The sequence below is a fragment of the Dama dama genome, chromosome 20 (genome assembly GCF_033118175.1).
Source record: "Dama dama isolate Ldn47 chromosome 20, ASM3311817v1, whole genome shotgun sequence".
NCBI lineage: Eukaryota > Metazoa > Chordata > Mammalia > Artiodactyla > Cervidae > Dama > Dama dama.
Genome location: NC_083700.1, coordinates 26,741,195 through 26,757,418, shown reverse-complemented (window position 1 = coordinate 26,757,418; position 16,224 = coordinate 26,741,195). Strand labels below are relative to the sequence as shown.

The 16,224-nt window shown below is 36.3% G+C and overlaps 1 protein-coding gene across 2 annotated transcripts in view; it reads left to right on the top strand.

Moving 5' to 3' along the window:
- MAN1A2 (mannosidase alpha class 1A member 2) overlaps positions 1-15,823 on the top strand; it is a 150,991-nt gene extending 135,168 nt beyond the window's left edge. The window contains exon 13 of one of the 2 annotated variants that reach the window (XM_061121050.1): positions 10,414-15,823. In XM_061121050.1, coding sequence (XP_060977033.1) covers positions 10,414-10,600 — 187 coding nt within the window. In that variant the 3' untranslated portion in view covers positions 10,601-15,823. Of the gene's footprint in view, positions 1-9,988 lie in introns of both variants that reach the window. The other variant, XM_061121051.1, reaches the window with a different exon arrangement.
- Positions 15,824-16,224: the final 401 nt, after the last annotated feature.

Below are 16,224 nucleotides of genomic sequence, written 5' to 3'. Positions count from 1 at the left end.
TATGGATGAATACTGAGGACATTATGTAAAGTGAAATAAACCAGTCACAAAAAGACAAATACTGTTATGATTCCACTTACCTGAAATATCCGTAATAAGATTCATAGAAGAAGAAAGTAGAAGATGGAGCTTCCTCCAGAAGCTGGAGGAGGAGAAAAAGAGTTGTTGTTTAAATGGTATAGAGTTTCAATTTTGCAAGATGAAAAAGTTTTGGAGCTCTGTTTCACAATAATGTGAATATACATAACACTTCTGAACTTAAAAATGGTTAAGATGGTAAATTTTGTGTTATGTGTTTTTACCCCAATGAAAAATTAGAGAATCAATGGCGTGCTACCAAGGGAACTTGTGGGGGGAATAAAAATGCCAAAGCATCTGTACTTTTAACTGCATTCCCTATGGCTTACCCTGGAATGTAATGAAAGGAAAACAGATAGGACAGAGAGAGTCCCAAAGGGAGAAAGGTAACTTGTTATTTTAAATGATTGCAATTATCCAAAGAAATTACATACCAAGGTACTACTACAAATATGATTTTGTAATCAGTATTAATGTTCTTTTGGGAATGATGGAGAGAAGCACAACAGAATAGATATATAATTTTTTTTTTTTATTAGTTGGAGGCTAATTACTTCACAACATTTCAGTGGGTTTTGTCTTACATTGACATGAATCAGCCATGGAGTTACATGTATTCCCCATCCCGATCCCCCCTCCCACCTCCCTCTCTACCCAGTCCCTCTGGGTCTTCCCAGGGCACCAGGCCCAAGCACTTGTCTCATGCATCCCACCTGGGCTGGTGATCTGTTTCACCCTAGATAATATACATGCTGTTCTTTCGAAACATCCCACCCTCGCCTTCTCCCACAGAGTCCAAAAGTCTGTTCTGTACATCTGTGTCTCTTTTTCTGTTTTGCATATAGGGTTATCATTACCATCTTTCTAAATTCCATATATATGTGTTAGTATGCTGTAATGGTCTTTATCTTTCTGGCTTACTTCACTCTGTATAATGGGCTCCAGTTTCATCCATCTCATTAGAACTGATTCAAATGAATTCTTTTTAATGGCTGAGTAATATTCCATGGTGTATATGTACCATAGCTTCCTTATCCATTCGTCTGCTGATGGGCATCTAGGTTGCTTCCATGTCCTGGCTATTATAAACAGTGCTGCGATGAACATTGGGGTGCACATGTCTCTTTCAGATCTGGTTTCCTCAGTGTGTATGCCCAGAAGTGGGATTGCTGGGTCATATGGCAGTTCTATTTCCAGTTTTTTAAGAAATCTCCACACTGTTTTCCATAGCGGCTGTACTAGTTTGCATTCCCACCAACAGTGTAAGAGGGTTCCCTTTTCTCCACACCCTCTCCAGCATTTATTGCTTGTAGACTTTTGGATAGCAGCCATCCTGACTGGCATGTAATGTTACCTCATTGTGGTTTTGATTTGCATTTCTCTGATAATGAGTGATGTTGAGCATCTTTTCATGTGTTTGTTAGCCATCTGTATGTCTTCTTTGGAGAAATGTCTGTTTAGTTCTTTGGCCCATTTTTTGATTGGGTCGTTTATTTTTCTGGAATTTAGCTGCAGGAGTTGCTTGTATATTTTTGAGATTAATCCTTTGTTGCTTCATTTGCTATTATTTTCTCTCAATCTGAGGGCTGTCTTTTCACCTTACTTATAGTTTCCTTTGTTGTGCAAAAGCTTTTAAGTTTCATTAGGTCCCATTTGTTTATTTTTGCTTTTATTTCCAATATTCTGGGAGGTGGGTCATAGAGGATCTTGCTGTGATTTATGTCAGAGAGTGTTTTGCCTATGTTCTCCTCTAGGAGTTTTATAGTTTCTGGTCTTACATTTAGATCTTTAATCCATTTTGAGTTTATTTTTGTGTATGGTGTTAGAAAGTGTTCTAGTTTCATTCTTTTACAAGTGGTTGACCAGTTTTCCCAGCACCCCTTGTTAAAGAGGTTGTCTTTTTTCCATTGTATATCCTTGCCTCCTTTGTCGAAGATAAGGTGTCCATAGGTTCGTGGCTTTATCTCTGGGCTTTCAAGAATAGATATATAATTTTAAAGAAGAGAAAAGTTAGATTGAGAAAAATGAAGATAGATGAACTTAATGTCCATTTTCACAAAATTCTAGAAGGTCAGAGTATGAAGTCTTTAGAGAAGAATCAGTGATCATGAAGAGACAGAAAGTGTTCCTAACAACAAGTTTTTGCTGGATAAACTCTAATGATCTTTTTTAATTGGGTTAATAACAGAGCATAAGGTATTCTATGAGCATAATTGCATGGTGTTCAGCAAATCATTTAACAAAGTATTTTAAAACAGAAGAGTAGGACTTCTATTTCCTCCAAGGTGAGATAACAAAGGTCATATTTACCCTTCCCCTTGAAACAAGCAGATAAACTATGTATGAAACAGTGGTTTTCAAAACATTGGACAAAAGGCAGTGAAGGACTGAGATCTCTGAGAGATGGGACACAAGCCAGGTGAGCCTGGTGTTTGTCCCAGCTTGCTGTCTGATGATAGTGTTTCCAGTCTACTGCGCAGGAAGGGGGACTTCTGAGGCAGAGTGCAGCAGACTCCTTGAGGAGACGGAGCTGTGAGTCCAAGGAAACTATGATAGCTAGTGTTCACAGGAAAGTACCAGAGAGGGAGGAGCTGTACAGAGATCCCAAGGGTCTGTAGTGTTCAGCAGGATGAAGAAACTACATGAATTGAGGGAGAGAGTCATCTGTAAGGGATTAAAGGGAACAGTTTGTGGTGATCACACAGGACCAGGAATAGTGTCTGGTTTCAGTAGCCTGATTGGAAAGGCTCCTAATTTATGGGACACCAAATCGATTACTCAGAAAAGTCCCACCTCAGTTATTCTTGTTCAGTCACTAAGTCGTGTCTGACTCTTTGTGACCACATGAACTGCAGCACGCCAGGCTTCCCTGTCCTTCACTATCTCCCGAAGTTTGCTCAAGCTCATGTCCATTGAGTCGGTGATGCCATCCAACCATCTCATCCTCTGTCACCCCCTTCTCCTCTTGCCCTCAATCTTTCCCACCATCAGGGTCTTTTCCAGTGAGTCACCTCTTCGCATCAGGTGACCAAAGTATTGGAGCTTCAGCTTCAGCATCCATCCTTCCAGTATCAATATTCTGGGTTGATTTCCTTTAGGATTGACTGGTTTGATCTCCTTGCTGTCCAGGGAACTCTCAAGAGTCTTCTCCAGCACCACAGTTCGAAAGCATTAATTCTTTGGCTCTCAGCCTTCTTTATGGTCCAATTCTCACATCCATACATACATGACTACTGGAAAAACCAAAAATCCATATTTGACCATATGGACTTTTGTCGGCAAAGTGATGTCTTTGCTTTTTAATACACTGTCTAGGTTTGTCATAGCTATTCTTCCAAGGAGCATGTATCTTTTAATTTCATGGCTGCAGTCACCGTCCACAGTGATTTTGAAGCCCAAGAAAATGAAATCTGACACTTTCCATGTTTTCCCCATCTGTTTGCCATGAAGTGATAGGACCAAATGCCATGATCATAGTTTTTGAATGTTGAGTTTTAAGCCAGCTTTTTTACTCTCCTCTTTCACTTTTCATCAAGAGGCTCTTAGTTCCTCTTCACTTTCTGACATTAAAGTTGTATCATCTGCATATCTGAGATTGTTGAAATTTCTCCCGGCAATCTTGATAGCAGTTTGTGATTCATTCAGCCCAGCATTTCGCATGATGTACTCTACATATAAGTTAAATAAGCAGAGTGACAGTATACAGCGTTGACGTACTCCTTTACCAATTTTGAACCAGTCTGTTTTTCCATGTCCAGTTCTAAGTGTTGCTTCTTGTCCTGCATACAGGTTTCTCAGGAGGCTGGTTATACAGTCTGGTATTCCTATCTCATTAAGAATATTCCACAGTTTGTTGTGATCCACCCAGTCAAAGGCTTTAGCATAGTGAAGTAGAAGTAGATGGTTTTTGGAATTCCTTTGCTTTTTCTATGATCCTGTGTATGTTGGCAATTTGATCTCTGGTTCCTCTACCTTTCCTAAATCCAGTTTGTGCCTCAGTAGAGGGGAATAATCTACAGCTTTGGATCTATATAACAAATCATAAAAACAAGACCTGAAAGGATCAAACTGTTTCCAAGTAACTTAATGATATTCCTGAGCAAAACTTAAGTTTTATAGTAACAGAAAACTATCCAGGAACAAACACGGTTATCAATTGAAATTAACTTGGAACTCATAGACATGTTAGAATTAGCAGATAATATCAAAACAGTTATTATAACTGTATTCTGTGTATTCAAAACATTAAGTATAGATGTGGAAGATGTTAAAACCCATATCAAACTTCCAGAAATGAAAACTACGATGTCTGGATTGGAAAATAAATATACCAAATAGGATTAATAGCACATTAGACATTGCAGGGAAAAAAGGTTAGTGAACTTGAAAACATAGGAATAGAAATCAAAATGAAACAAGAACAACAACAAAAGAAAGAATCTTACAAAAACGAAAAGAGCATTGTGAGCTGTGTAACAACTGCACGTGGTTTAAAATATGTGAAAGTGGAGTCTCTGGAGAAGAGGACAGCGATATGGATGAAAAACTGATCCCAATCTTTTCAAACTTTTTGCAAATACTATACGCACAGACTAAACTTCAAGGAAAAGGAACATAAAAATTGCTCCACCCAAGGCACATTGTAATCACATTGCTCAAAAATAGTGATAAAGAAAAAAATCTTAAAAGCAGCCAGAGGGAAAAGACAAGTTAGGCAAAAAGCAGCAAATATAACAATGACACAGAGTCCTCCTTGTAAGCAGGACTAATATCCCTCATGAACTTAGTTAACTATAAAATAGCTAAGTAAGATTTTAGCAAATCAAGTCTAACAACATATTAGTTACTACATCATGACCCAAGTGGGTTTATTCCAAGTATGGAGGCTTGATTTAACATTTGAAGATCAGTCAATGAACTATAAAACAAAAACTATATGCTTACCTCAATAGACAGAAAAATCACTTGACAAAATCCAATATCTATTCCTGATAAAACTCTTAGCAAACAAAAAACCAAAAGGAACTTTCTTAACTTGATAAATATGCATATTTATATATGCATTTATATATATACATTTACATAATAAATGCATTATGAAGAATGTATAGTTAGCACCATACTGAAGAACTAAGATCCTCCTAAGATTAGGAACAAGACAAGGATGTCTGTTCTCTTCACTTCTACTTAGCCTTGTAATGGAGGTCTGCAGCCAGACAAAAGAAAAGACTTTTTTTGTAGAGGATGATTGTCATCTTTGAAAATCTATTGGAGTTTCTCAAAAAGTTACTAAAATTAATAAGTTAATTTAGCAGGGTTGTGGACAGAAGATTAATATATTAAAATCAATTATATATACTAGCAGTGAGCAATCAAGAAATTGAAACAAAAAATTGCCCCTTATAATAGCATATGAAATGATATGAAATTTTAGGGGTAAATCTTGCCAAAACACATTAAAGACCTGTACACTGAAAACTAAAAATCGTTGCTGAGAGAAATTAAAGATCTAAATAAATGGAGAGATTCACTTTATGGTTCTGAGAATTCAGTGTTGTCAATTCTCCCTCGATTATTCTGTAGTTACATAATCCCAGTAAAAATTTCTGGAAGTTCTTTTGGGTAGAAATTAATAAGCTGTTTCTAAATTTCATATGGAAATACAAAGAACATAGAATAACCAAAACAAGTTTCAAAAAAAGTAAAGTTGAAAGCCTAGTACTGCCTGATTTCAAGACTTACTATAAAGCTATCATAATCAGAACAGTGGTTCTGATTGGTGTAATAGACAATACAAAATCCATTGTGTGTAATAGACAGACAATAGACAAATAGATCAATAGACAGAATCCATTGGTGTAATAGACAATAACAATTGGTGGACAAATATTTGGAACAGAGGATCTAGGACGTGGTGGGAAGACGCATTTTTGACAAAGGTACAAAGGCAGTGATGAGAACGGATAGTTTCTTGACAGCACCATTTGCTTTACATAGTTCATTCTGAATTCATAAGGTAACTGGGGAGGCCATGTGTGTTAATTCTCTTTATCCAAAGGAAAAATAATACTTCTATATTTATGACAAGGGGTTAATTAGAGCTTAGAGGAAGTCACCTAAGCTAACCTTACAGTGACAGAGAGATTGGGGTGCTGTCTTCCTTGATGTTTATATTTCAGAGGTATGGCTCCCAGGCCTTTTAAGAAAAACATTCCTGGATTGTAACTCTGGCGAGAGGTTTATGAAGCTTTAAAAAAAGATTTACATATGTATCAAAGGGATAGTTGGAAGTTTTCTCAAGGCAGTGACCTAAGAAAAGGGAAAAAAGGATAAGGCCTTTTGGCACCAGGAAAAAAATTAATATTCTTTCATTAATCTTTAACCAAGATTACCGTCTACCTCTGGGCTTTTTTTTTTTTTTTTATACCTAACCCCTATTTCTTGATATGATTTAGACAAAGTCTTGCTTCCTGTGATTGACATGAGCAAATTAGCGTTCCTATCCTTTCCAATTCCTCTTCCCATATAAACAACTCACAACTATTGGGCTTTTTGTTATACGAAATAATCCCAACTGTTTATGTAGTTTCAGTGTCCTCTGACCTATAGGAAAGTCACCCTAAATTATTTGACCCCTAAAGGAGAGGAAGATGAATTTTTCTCAGACCCTTTGTGTCTCGAGGTCACAAATGTTCCACTTCCAGTTTATCTTTCAAAAAATGGATTTGAATCCACAATACTGCCATGTTTGTTTCAATGTTTTTTTTTTTCCCCACCCTTTCCCACCAGGGAACAACTTTAAGATTTAAGAAAGGCAGAGAGGGGCAGATCTTTTGGAGAGGTTAATAGTTGTATATTTTAATGTATCATCTTTTAGAATATAATTTCTACTGCGTGTCTTCAATTTATCCATCCTAAGACATTATTTAAACATTAGGAGTATGAATGAAATGAAAGATTTAAGTAAATTATTTTTCAAAGTCTGAGGTTTTCTTGTGAGTTAGCTGTAGTCCCTAATGCAAGCCTTTAGGGTTGTAGCACCTATCCATAATACCCTGAACACTGCCCCTGGTAGTGGTGGAAAAGAGTAAACAAGTCAGCAAGGCTCATTTGATAAACATAAAGAATTAAGTAAAGAACACATTAGCTTGGCACTTGGTTCTTTTTTAGCCTTAGCATTTCTCCATAGACACTTAAATGTTTCTTCTCAGATTTGGTTGACTGTTCTTTCCTATTTGACTGTAACACTTCCTATTTGGTAAGTACTACCAATACTTAGTTGAGATTACTTCTCGTACCATCACCTCCTCTGAATGTCTTGTCTTTCTGGATAAAAGGAAGATAAAAGAGACATAGGTGAACAGCATTTTAAAATAGTTCTAAAAAGTGAGCAAGACATCCAGTAAAACTGAGGTACTTAATAGCACCTTTTTATGTACTTACAGGCCTTTGGCAATGCCGTTTGTCATCTGTTATCTTCAACTTTGAACTGTAGTCATAAAAAATCCTTACTAGAAGAGAAAGTATCTAGTAGTCTGATAGCTAATTTGAATTAGACTTTTCTCAACTTTCATAGCAAAGATCACACTTCTCCAGTTGTTCTGTATTTAAAATCCAAGTTAAAAATCTCTGTCAGTAATAATGTACCATGGCCTTGACATGTGTTTTTTAGCTATTTTACTTTAGTTTCAAACATTTATTTTGCTATAAATTTTAAAATATATATCTGTAGTCTAGCTCCTGCTGTCTAGGGCCTATTTGACTCTCCAAGTAGTTCATCCAAACCCCTGCTTAAGGTCCAGAGGAATCCTCTGGAAGCTTGGCATGAAAGTTGTATTAATTTCCTAGAGCTACAGTAACAAATCACCACAAACTTTGTGGCATTACAGAAGTTTATTCTCTCACAGCTCTGCAGGCCAGAAGTCAGAAATAATTTTCCTCTGAAGGTGTTCCTTGGATGGTGGGAGCTTAACTTGAGTCTTTGCCTCTGCCTTTACATGATTTTCATGTCTCTGGGTCCAGATCACTTGCTCTCCTTTCTCTTGTAAAGATAGAAGCCATTGGTTTTAGGGCCCACCCTAAATCAAGGATGGTTTCCTCTTGAGATCCTTGACGGATTATCTACCAGAGACCCTATTTCCAAATAAAGTGACATTCTGAGGCACCAGATGGACATGAGTTGGGGAATAGGGAGGCTACTCAACCCACTACAGTTTTATTAAGATTGTTTCATGATTATTTAAAAATAAAATACCACTTTCTGTTATCTAAAGCTTTCACGTAACTTGTGTATTTACATAAGGTACTTCTATAGCACTTTACAATGTAAAGAAATCATTTTACAAGAAACTGCATTTTCTCTTTATTTCTTTACCTACTCCTCTCCCAAGAAGTGTTGCAATTAGAGTGAGCCTGCTACATTAACCCACATTTAGCCAAAAGACATGGAACTGCACAGAACATAGCTCTCTCCTGGACGTGTTTGTGCCCAAAATACAGCTTGTGCTTCTCATCTCCATACAGTAAGCAGACCCAGCAGAGTCTCTTGCTGTGTCCATCCAAGCCTTTTTCAGTTCCAGCTTCTCTGCCTGTTACCTGGTGAATAAGTCGGTCAAGCAGATCTCAAGGTCTGGGATCAAAGAGTGAAACTAGAGGCCCTGTTACTCTCCATTCCAGCTTTACCAGTTACACAGTTGATAAGCAGCCTCCATTTACCTCAGTGCTATATATGGTTTTACTCTGTTGTCCAGAACTATAACAGTAAAATGAAAAGATGTTAATGTGCCTATTTTTAAAATAAAGGGAGTTTAGCTAAAATACTGTAAAGGAATTCTTCACCAAAGCCTTAAGTAAAGCCCAGCTACTTACTGCTAAGATCAAGAGTTATAACCCAGATTGCCAACTCTGTATAGTTGTTTTATGCTCACTTTGATAGCCCCTTAATAGAATTCATATTGGAATTTGCCCAATTATATAATGTGATATACATATGATATTTTTACCTATAATGGTAAGAATCATTGTATAAACTGTTTTAAATTTCTAAGTTCCCCCTCTGCCCTGCAGTGTTCATGGAGAGGTGTAAATATATATGTCTTCATATAAACAATGCTATTACCTATTAAGAGAGACTAATGAATGATTAACCCTCCTGTAAATCCATAATGTTCCTAGAACTTTTTTGAACAATTTGCAGTATCTTTTCCAAGAACTATAAAAACTCATGTATTACGAGTATATAAAGTCATTGCTGTGCCCAGATAATATGCCTTACTTATTTCCCTTAGTGTTTGTTAATAAATGTAGATGCTTGCAATGCAGAAGATCCAGGTTTAATCCCTGGGTTGGGAAGATTCCTTGGAGAAGGGAGTGGCAACCTACTCCAGTATCCTTGCCTAGGAAATCCCATGGACAAAGGAGTCTGTCAGGCTATAGTCCTTGAGGTCCCAAAGAGTCGGACAAGACTGAGTGCCTAACACACGAACACACACACACACATTAATTTATAGTTATACTGTGATCTCTGTAAGTTGCCAAAACGTATGATTGATATTATATCTGAATTTTAAAAGAATGTCTCTAAAAAATCATGGATTGGATTGTTTTATGCCATTTTACAGCATTATTGTTTTATGTGCTTCAGACAGGTATGTGGAATTTGCTTTTTAACTGCCTTCTTTCAGAGGTCTAATTGTTCATCTTACTGGATTTTATTATGCACTTTTCTGGAATACATTGATTTTGTGTTTTTAATCATTTGAGTGACTTAGGTTCACTTTCTGGTGTGTTTTTTATCAAAGTTGCTCAAAATAGGTTACTGGTGTCCTCTCCCATTATAACTGAGATCACGTGATCTTCTTGTTGAATTCTAGTTGAAACTCATTTTTTTTTTTTTTTTTTAAATTTTCAGGTATTTGTATCTGCTGTTCTCCGGTGATGACCTTTTACCTTTAGACCACTGGGTATTTAATACAGAGGCTCACCCTCTGCCCGTGTTACATTTAGCCAACACCACACTTTCAAGAAATCCTGCTGTTCGATGAATGCAGCTCCAGAAAGACCATTCTCACCTGTGTTTTGTTTACATGGACCACTACAGAAATTAGTCTGGAGAGGGGCCTTTTGAAAACCTGGACCTCTTAAGTCAACATGGCAGGGTGAAACATGACTATTCCCTGCAAGACTTTTCAACTTGTAGATATTTCAACTTTGAAATGATTCCATTTTATACCTGACCAAAACATATTCTGGTGTATGTAGGACAGAGACCTGATGTGTTTTGATTCTCAACGAGATGGTCACTTGAGAAATTATGCCTGTTGCTGTTGTTTCTAGAGTCCTGGAATCTGGAGGCTATACTTCCTCAGAAGAAGCCAAGAATGTGGAGCACCTTGCAGGAGTTGGAGATGGCCTTTGGAACCAATTACACATTTGTTTCCTCCCAAAGTGGAGCAGCTCTCACGTCACAATATTTACACATTGTCCTCTTTTCCCCTCCATTTTTAATAATGGAATGAATTAAACAAGAGCAAAAAAACAGTGTAACTGCATCGGCCGCAGGAAGACTCGAAAAAGAAACAGAATGCCTATCCCTCTCTGAATTTTCAAGTTCCCATTAGATGCAGACTGGCAGCCATTTCAAGTCGCAGTCTAGTCCATTGAAATTTCTTGGTTAAATTTGATTTCTCTGGGGACATGATTCACAAAGAATACTCTTCAAGTCTTTGTCTCCATATGGAATCATTGAAACGACTATTTATCATCACCACTACTTACGAGCCTGGGTTTGGAATTCCGTGCATGTTGTTCAGTCTCGTGTTGGTAGCATGACAAAAAGTGGGGAAAATGCTGCAGTTTGTTGCCTTGAAACCTGTTCTAAGAGAAAGCCTTGGTTTTGTTGGTAGGAGATTATTTTTTCAAACCAGCAAATCTACAAAGTAAATTTCGTTCACTTTGACCTTAGTAGACTTCCTCAATTTTCAGCTCTTTGTGTGGCTTAGCAAAATTCACTGCACTGTGTGCAGCTCTGAATTTACCTTGATGAGCCAGATTACCTTCACAATTTATTAAATAAAAAACAATAGTGAAACTTCCTTAACTGTTTTTGGGATAGGGGATCCTTTGTTATCCCATCAGATGAGTGAGCTTTTCATAAACATTTTATGTAAAAAATAAATTCAACTTTTTTTCTCTAAGGATATTTATATAAATCCAAAGAATTAATCAGTAGTTTCAAAATAATATTTAGTAATTAAAATGTGGTATAATTTAATTATATTACACTAAATTTGAAATATATCTAAGGGGCTTTCTCTTACCATCAATAGATTTTACAGTATTTCTTTATATTTGTGGGGGAATAACTTAAATTTTATCAGGAACTAAAAGATAAATAAGGCTTATAAATTTTCTGACCCTTAAATTTATGTCACAGTGCAAGATGCTTTTTCTTCTTTACACTTAATACAAACAGCTTCCATTGGCAATAATATTTGGGAGTAGTATTATTAGTCTGATATTTACTATGAATTTGAAGATTTCATAAAACAATGTGTAGGAAGCCCACTTTAGAGTTCTGAAGGTTTGTTGTCTTATTTTGATAGTTTTTTTATTGTTTTATTAGCATGTGGTAGATTTACATTGGAGAAAGATTTAGTAAATGAATATGATTAAATATTTTAAAGGTGTTCATCATATGCCACAAAAGTTCACGTAGTTCAGAAGATGATCCATAAATGATAACCATCTCAAGATTTTCAGTATACATAGAAAGTAAGGATGTAGAGCCAGTTGCTTTATTTAAATCTTTAGGAGACTTAAATTTTAGTACATATATTGAAATTATAATATCTTTTGCTAGTTGAAAAACTAAAAATTTTAAATGAAAAGCATAGATGACTAACTTTAGAAGAGAAAGGGAAAGTGTTTAGTTCTCAAAAAACATTAGCTTTGCTCCTAAAAATAGCACAAGCCCACTTATGAGTCACTTAAAAAAAATGAAAAACTTGACTTGGCAAAAGACCCAGAACAGCTTTGTAAATGGCAGTGAACACTTGCTCACTTCGTTTAGAAGAATGCAGAGTAAAGGAACCTTCTTGGTTCCCCAGGAACTTCTCAAGAAATGAAAAGACAAAACCCCCACACCAAGTGCTCTGTTTGTATTTGTGGAGCTCAAGAGAAGACAGAGAGGGCATGAGCATGGCTAGTTCTGGTCCAAGCAAAGACTCTTGAGAGGGACGAAGGAAGAGTCTTCATCATCTCCTCTCTTCCTTGTGACGGTGAGAAGACTAGAGCTTATGACAGTGCTTCCTTTTTCTTTTTTTTCTTCTCTGAATACCAAAGGCAATTACATTTAAGTCAGCTACGAGTTGCCAGTGTCATGTTTTATTTTTGTTAAGGATTTAAAAATTTCTTTTATCCAAGATCAATCCTTATCCTATATTATTCCCATATTCTGCTAGTTTCTGAAAGTATTCTTTACTTTTTTCTGTCCTTTACAGTCCTTTGCATTTTGTAGCCCTTATGACTCAGGTTAAACATTCGTTACATTTTTAAGATCTTCTGCAAAGAGCCTAGAAATGCTCCTTTCCAGGTGCCTCCTCAAAAGCAGACACATTACTTTGTGCCTTTGGCACAAATGTGCAGAGTAAACCATTTGGTATACAAGAGAAAAAAATAGATGTTGAACACCCTTCTACCTTCTGTATTTATTTTTCTTTCTTTTAGAATCACGTTTTTAGTTCAAACCAGTATTAAGCTGTTAAAACCAAGAGAATGTGGTCCCAACTGAAAAGAAGTCTCAGTGCAGAAAAATAGGTACCCAGCCACAGGATTCTTACTTTCTGGTGGGTTGTAGAGATGTGCTGTCTTATGTCTGACACTGACTTATCCTTGTCTTTGAGCAGATGTTTGTGTATAAAAGCAAAACCTGGATATTGAAGGAATATATTCCTGTTGTGGGATATTGACCCTGATTCTCTGTGATGTTCTCTAGGACAGCCCAGGGCTTCAGTTGGTAGATTTTAACGAAGCAGTTTGAAATTTTGATCATTAACGTCTCCTCTCCCATTCTCCATTGCCAAAGTCTTTGTCAAAACTTCAAATTTGTTGGTAAAATTTGTTGTGCTTGCCCTTGTAGTTTCTCCTTAGGCGTGGATTCCTTATGAATGAGTGAGTGAGTGAGTGAGTGAAGAAGCACAGCATACCTGATGTGTGCCAAGTGTTGTGCTCGGCACTTTCAAGTGTTAGAACACTTTGTGATTCCAGTGGCATTTTCTGTATAAGAGTTGTTCATACCGTTCTAAGTGTTTTTCAGTATGATTCATGTTACAAAATCCTTAATTTTATATTTCCTTTAAATTAAAGAAGAAAAGAAATGGTTTATAATATATTTTAAACAATGTGCTACTATATAATACTAACAGCTATAATTGTAGTTAATAACTAAAGTCTCTTGAAAAATGTCAAAAGAAATACTTGATTTCTGATGCAACTTTGACTAAAATATCTACTTTAGAAATAAAAACATTCTTATTTTGCTATTATCACTTTAATTGCATAATTAAAAGTTAATGTTTTATAGAAATGCTGGTTATTTTATATTCAAAAAATCTTGTCACATAATTAAATGGGTAAAATTTGCAGTTAGTTGTAAATTGTTTATGCTCTGCTGTGGTTCCAGTAATGGTCTCATGCTGTTAAATATAAAAGAAGAATATACTGAAATATTTCTAAGTTCCTAATAACAGTTCCTAGTAATGGTATTTTGAGTTCTTATTTTTCTTTAGGTTTCCTTACACTCAGATTGGCTAGCTCATATCTTAATCTACTCTTTATGTAGATATATACATAAATACAATGATACACAGAAAGATTTTTAGTATTGTTTCTGTTAGTGAACACCGTTGTTAACTGGTTTTGGCTGCACAAATTCTAAGCAGAATATTTGAGTAACCAAATATAATCTGGAGATATTTTAATGTACTTGGTTCCGGAACATTGATGAATATGGTTTTCTGTTCCTTCAGCTCATTCAGGCCATGTGCTCTGTGATCTGTGGATCAGCAAGCTGTCCTCCAGAGAGCCAGATGTGAATATTTCAGGCTTTGTGAGCCGTACAGTCTCTCTCTGCTACTCAGTCCTGCTGTTAAGCCATCAAAGCAAGTGTAGACAACATGCAAAGGAAGGGGTATCAGTGGCTGTTTTCCAATAAAACTTTATTTTCTGCAACATGGAGGACTAGATTTGGCCCATGGATCATAGTCGTTAACCCTTGATCCCAATTTTAATTTGTGTAAGACCCTATAATCTTTGATATGCATCTTTTATCTGTGTTTTGAATACATAATTCATTTTTAAAGCAAAAAAAAAAGTCATGTATGTACGATCATATGTATTTGTGTAACCTAAAGCTATATATTTGTTGTCTTGAAAATAGCTATACTCTGGAGGCTATTCAGGTTTCAGTATGGTACAACTATCTTGAAAGAGGCATTTTGTTTGTTTGTGGGGTATGCTGTTAGCTCTTATCCTTTCTTGTCACTTAGTGCCACAATTCCAGAGTCTCCATGTAAAAGAAAGGGTCTCTGTGGTATCAAAATTAGTATATTTGCTTCAGGTTCTGCCTGCCCATTAACCTTTGGACCAGGACTCTGGATGGCTGGAGCTGCAAAAATTCCTCCACTTGAATACTCTTAGGGCCCTATGACAAGAATGTGAAATTATATTTCTGACCTTTGTGTTACAGAAGTCAATCTCCTGAAAAAATTTTAAGCAACAGAAAATGGGTTATGTGCCTCAGTTGCCATGTGGCAACCACTATTCCTTTTTTTAGACTGCAGAAAGGTACCATTGCCCTTGTTACCTCTACAACAGCCTAAATCTGAGGAATGCAGAGAAAAAGATGTGTCCAAAAGAAGAGTTCCCTTCCTCTTCTTGCACTTGCTCAATCCTTTTCAGGTCAATAGTATTTAGAATGTCAGTGTGCATCATATTTAAATTAAAGCATCCTCAGCCTTTTAACTGTTTAACAACTAATCCACTTTGATCTTTGAGCCCAGCAGAACTCATGAAATTACACGATACCACATGGCTAGTATGTATGTACATTGCAGTGCACCGAGCTTCCTGAGGATAGCATTTTTCACAAAGAAGTTTACCAAATTTTTCACTGTATTTGGAAATGCTAGAAGAGGGGAAGCCTGTACTCAGAATGGCAGGGGGACACGTACCATAAATGAATTACCTCTCTGAGTTCAGCATGCAATACAGATGGCTTCAGCTCAGTGTGAATAAGTGTGAGTACACAGACATGTACACCCACATACATACATGTTAATATGCAGAAGATTTTAAATAAAAATGTGTTGCAGCTATTGGAAAGCTACAGACTTCTACTGCAAATTATATACCAGAAAAATCCATGGAGATAAGCTCACCTCTTGGGAAAAGTTATTTTTTAGAAAATTTAGAAATTAGTTTTTGTTGGATAAGTTGAATAAAGCATCCCCAGTTTTAATACTGGATTCATAAGTTGAAATGCCATTTCTCAATCTTGCTGGTCTCAAATTCACTGGTATAATTTTTCCCTAAACTAACACGTGGGGCAAGTATAACCTCCTAAATCAGTACCCACCGGCCACTCCTGAACTGATTTCCAGTTATGTCCTCCTCCATGTGTAATTTTTATAAATTAAAGGTAATATTGTATATTAAAGATTAAATAAAGATGTTCTTTAAGTGAAAAGGCTGTTTATCCTTCATTTGTACCCGCTGATGACAGCACAGTTCAGTCTTCCTGTTTGTAGAACAACTTGGACTTTCAGTTGGGAGACTGTGGGAACATTCAGAGAGTATTTCTTTTGGGTCAGCTAATTTTAATATTCCTGATCCTTTACCATCTGAGCCATCAGGGAAGCCCTGGTCTTTATAGATTTGCCTTTTCTGGGCATTTTGTGTTGTCTTTTGCAGTTGGCTTCTTTAATCTAACATAGGGTTTTCAAGCTATAGTTATGCTGTAGCAAAGTATCAAGAGTTTGTTCTTTTTATTGCTGAAAACATTTGATTTATATGGATATTCCATATTTTGTTTATCCATTCATCAATTAATAGATATTTTGGTTTCTACGTTTTGGCTATTGTAAACAG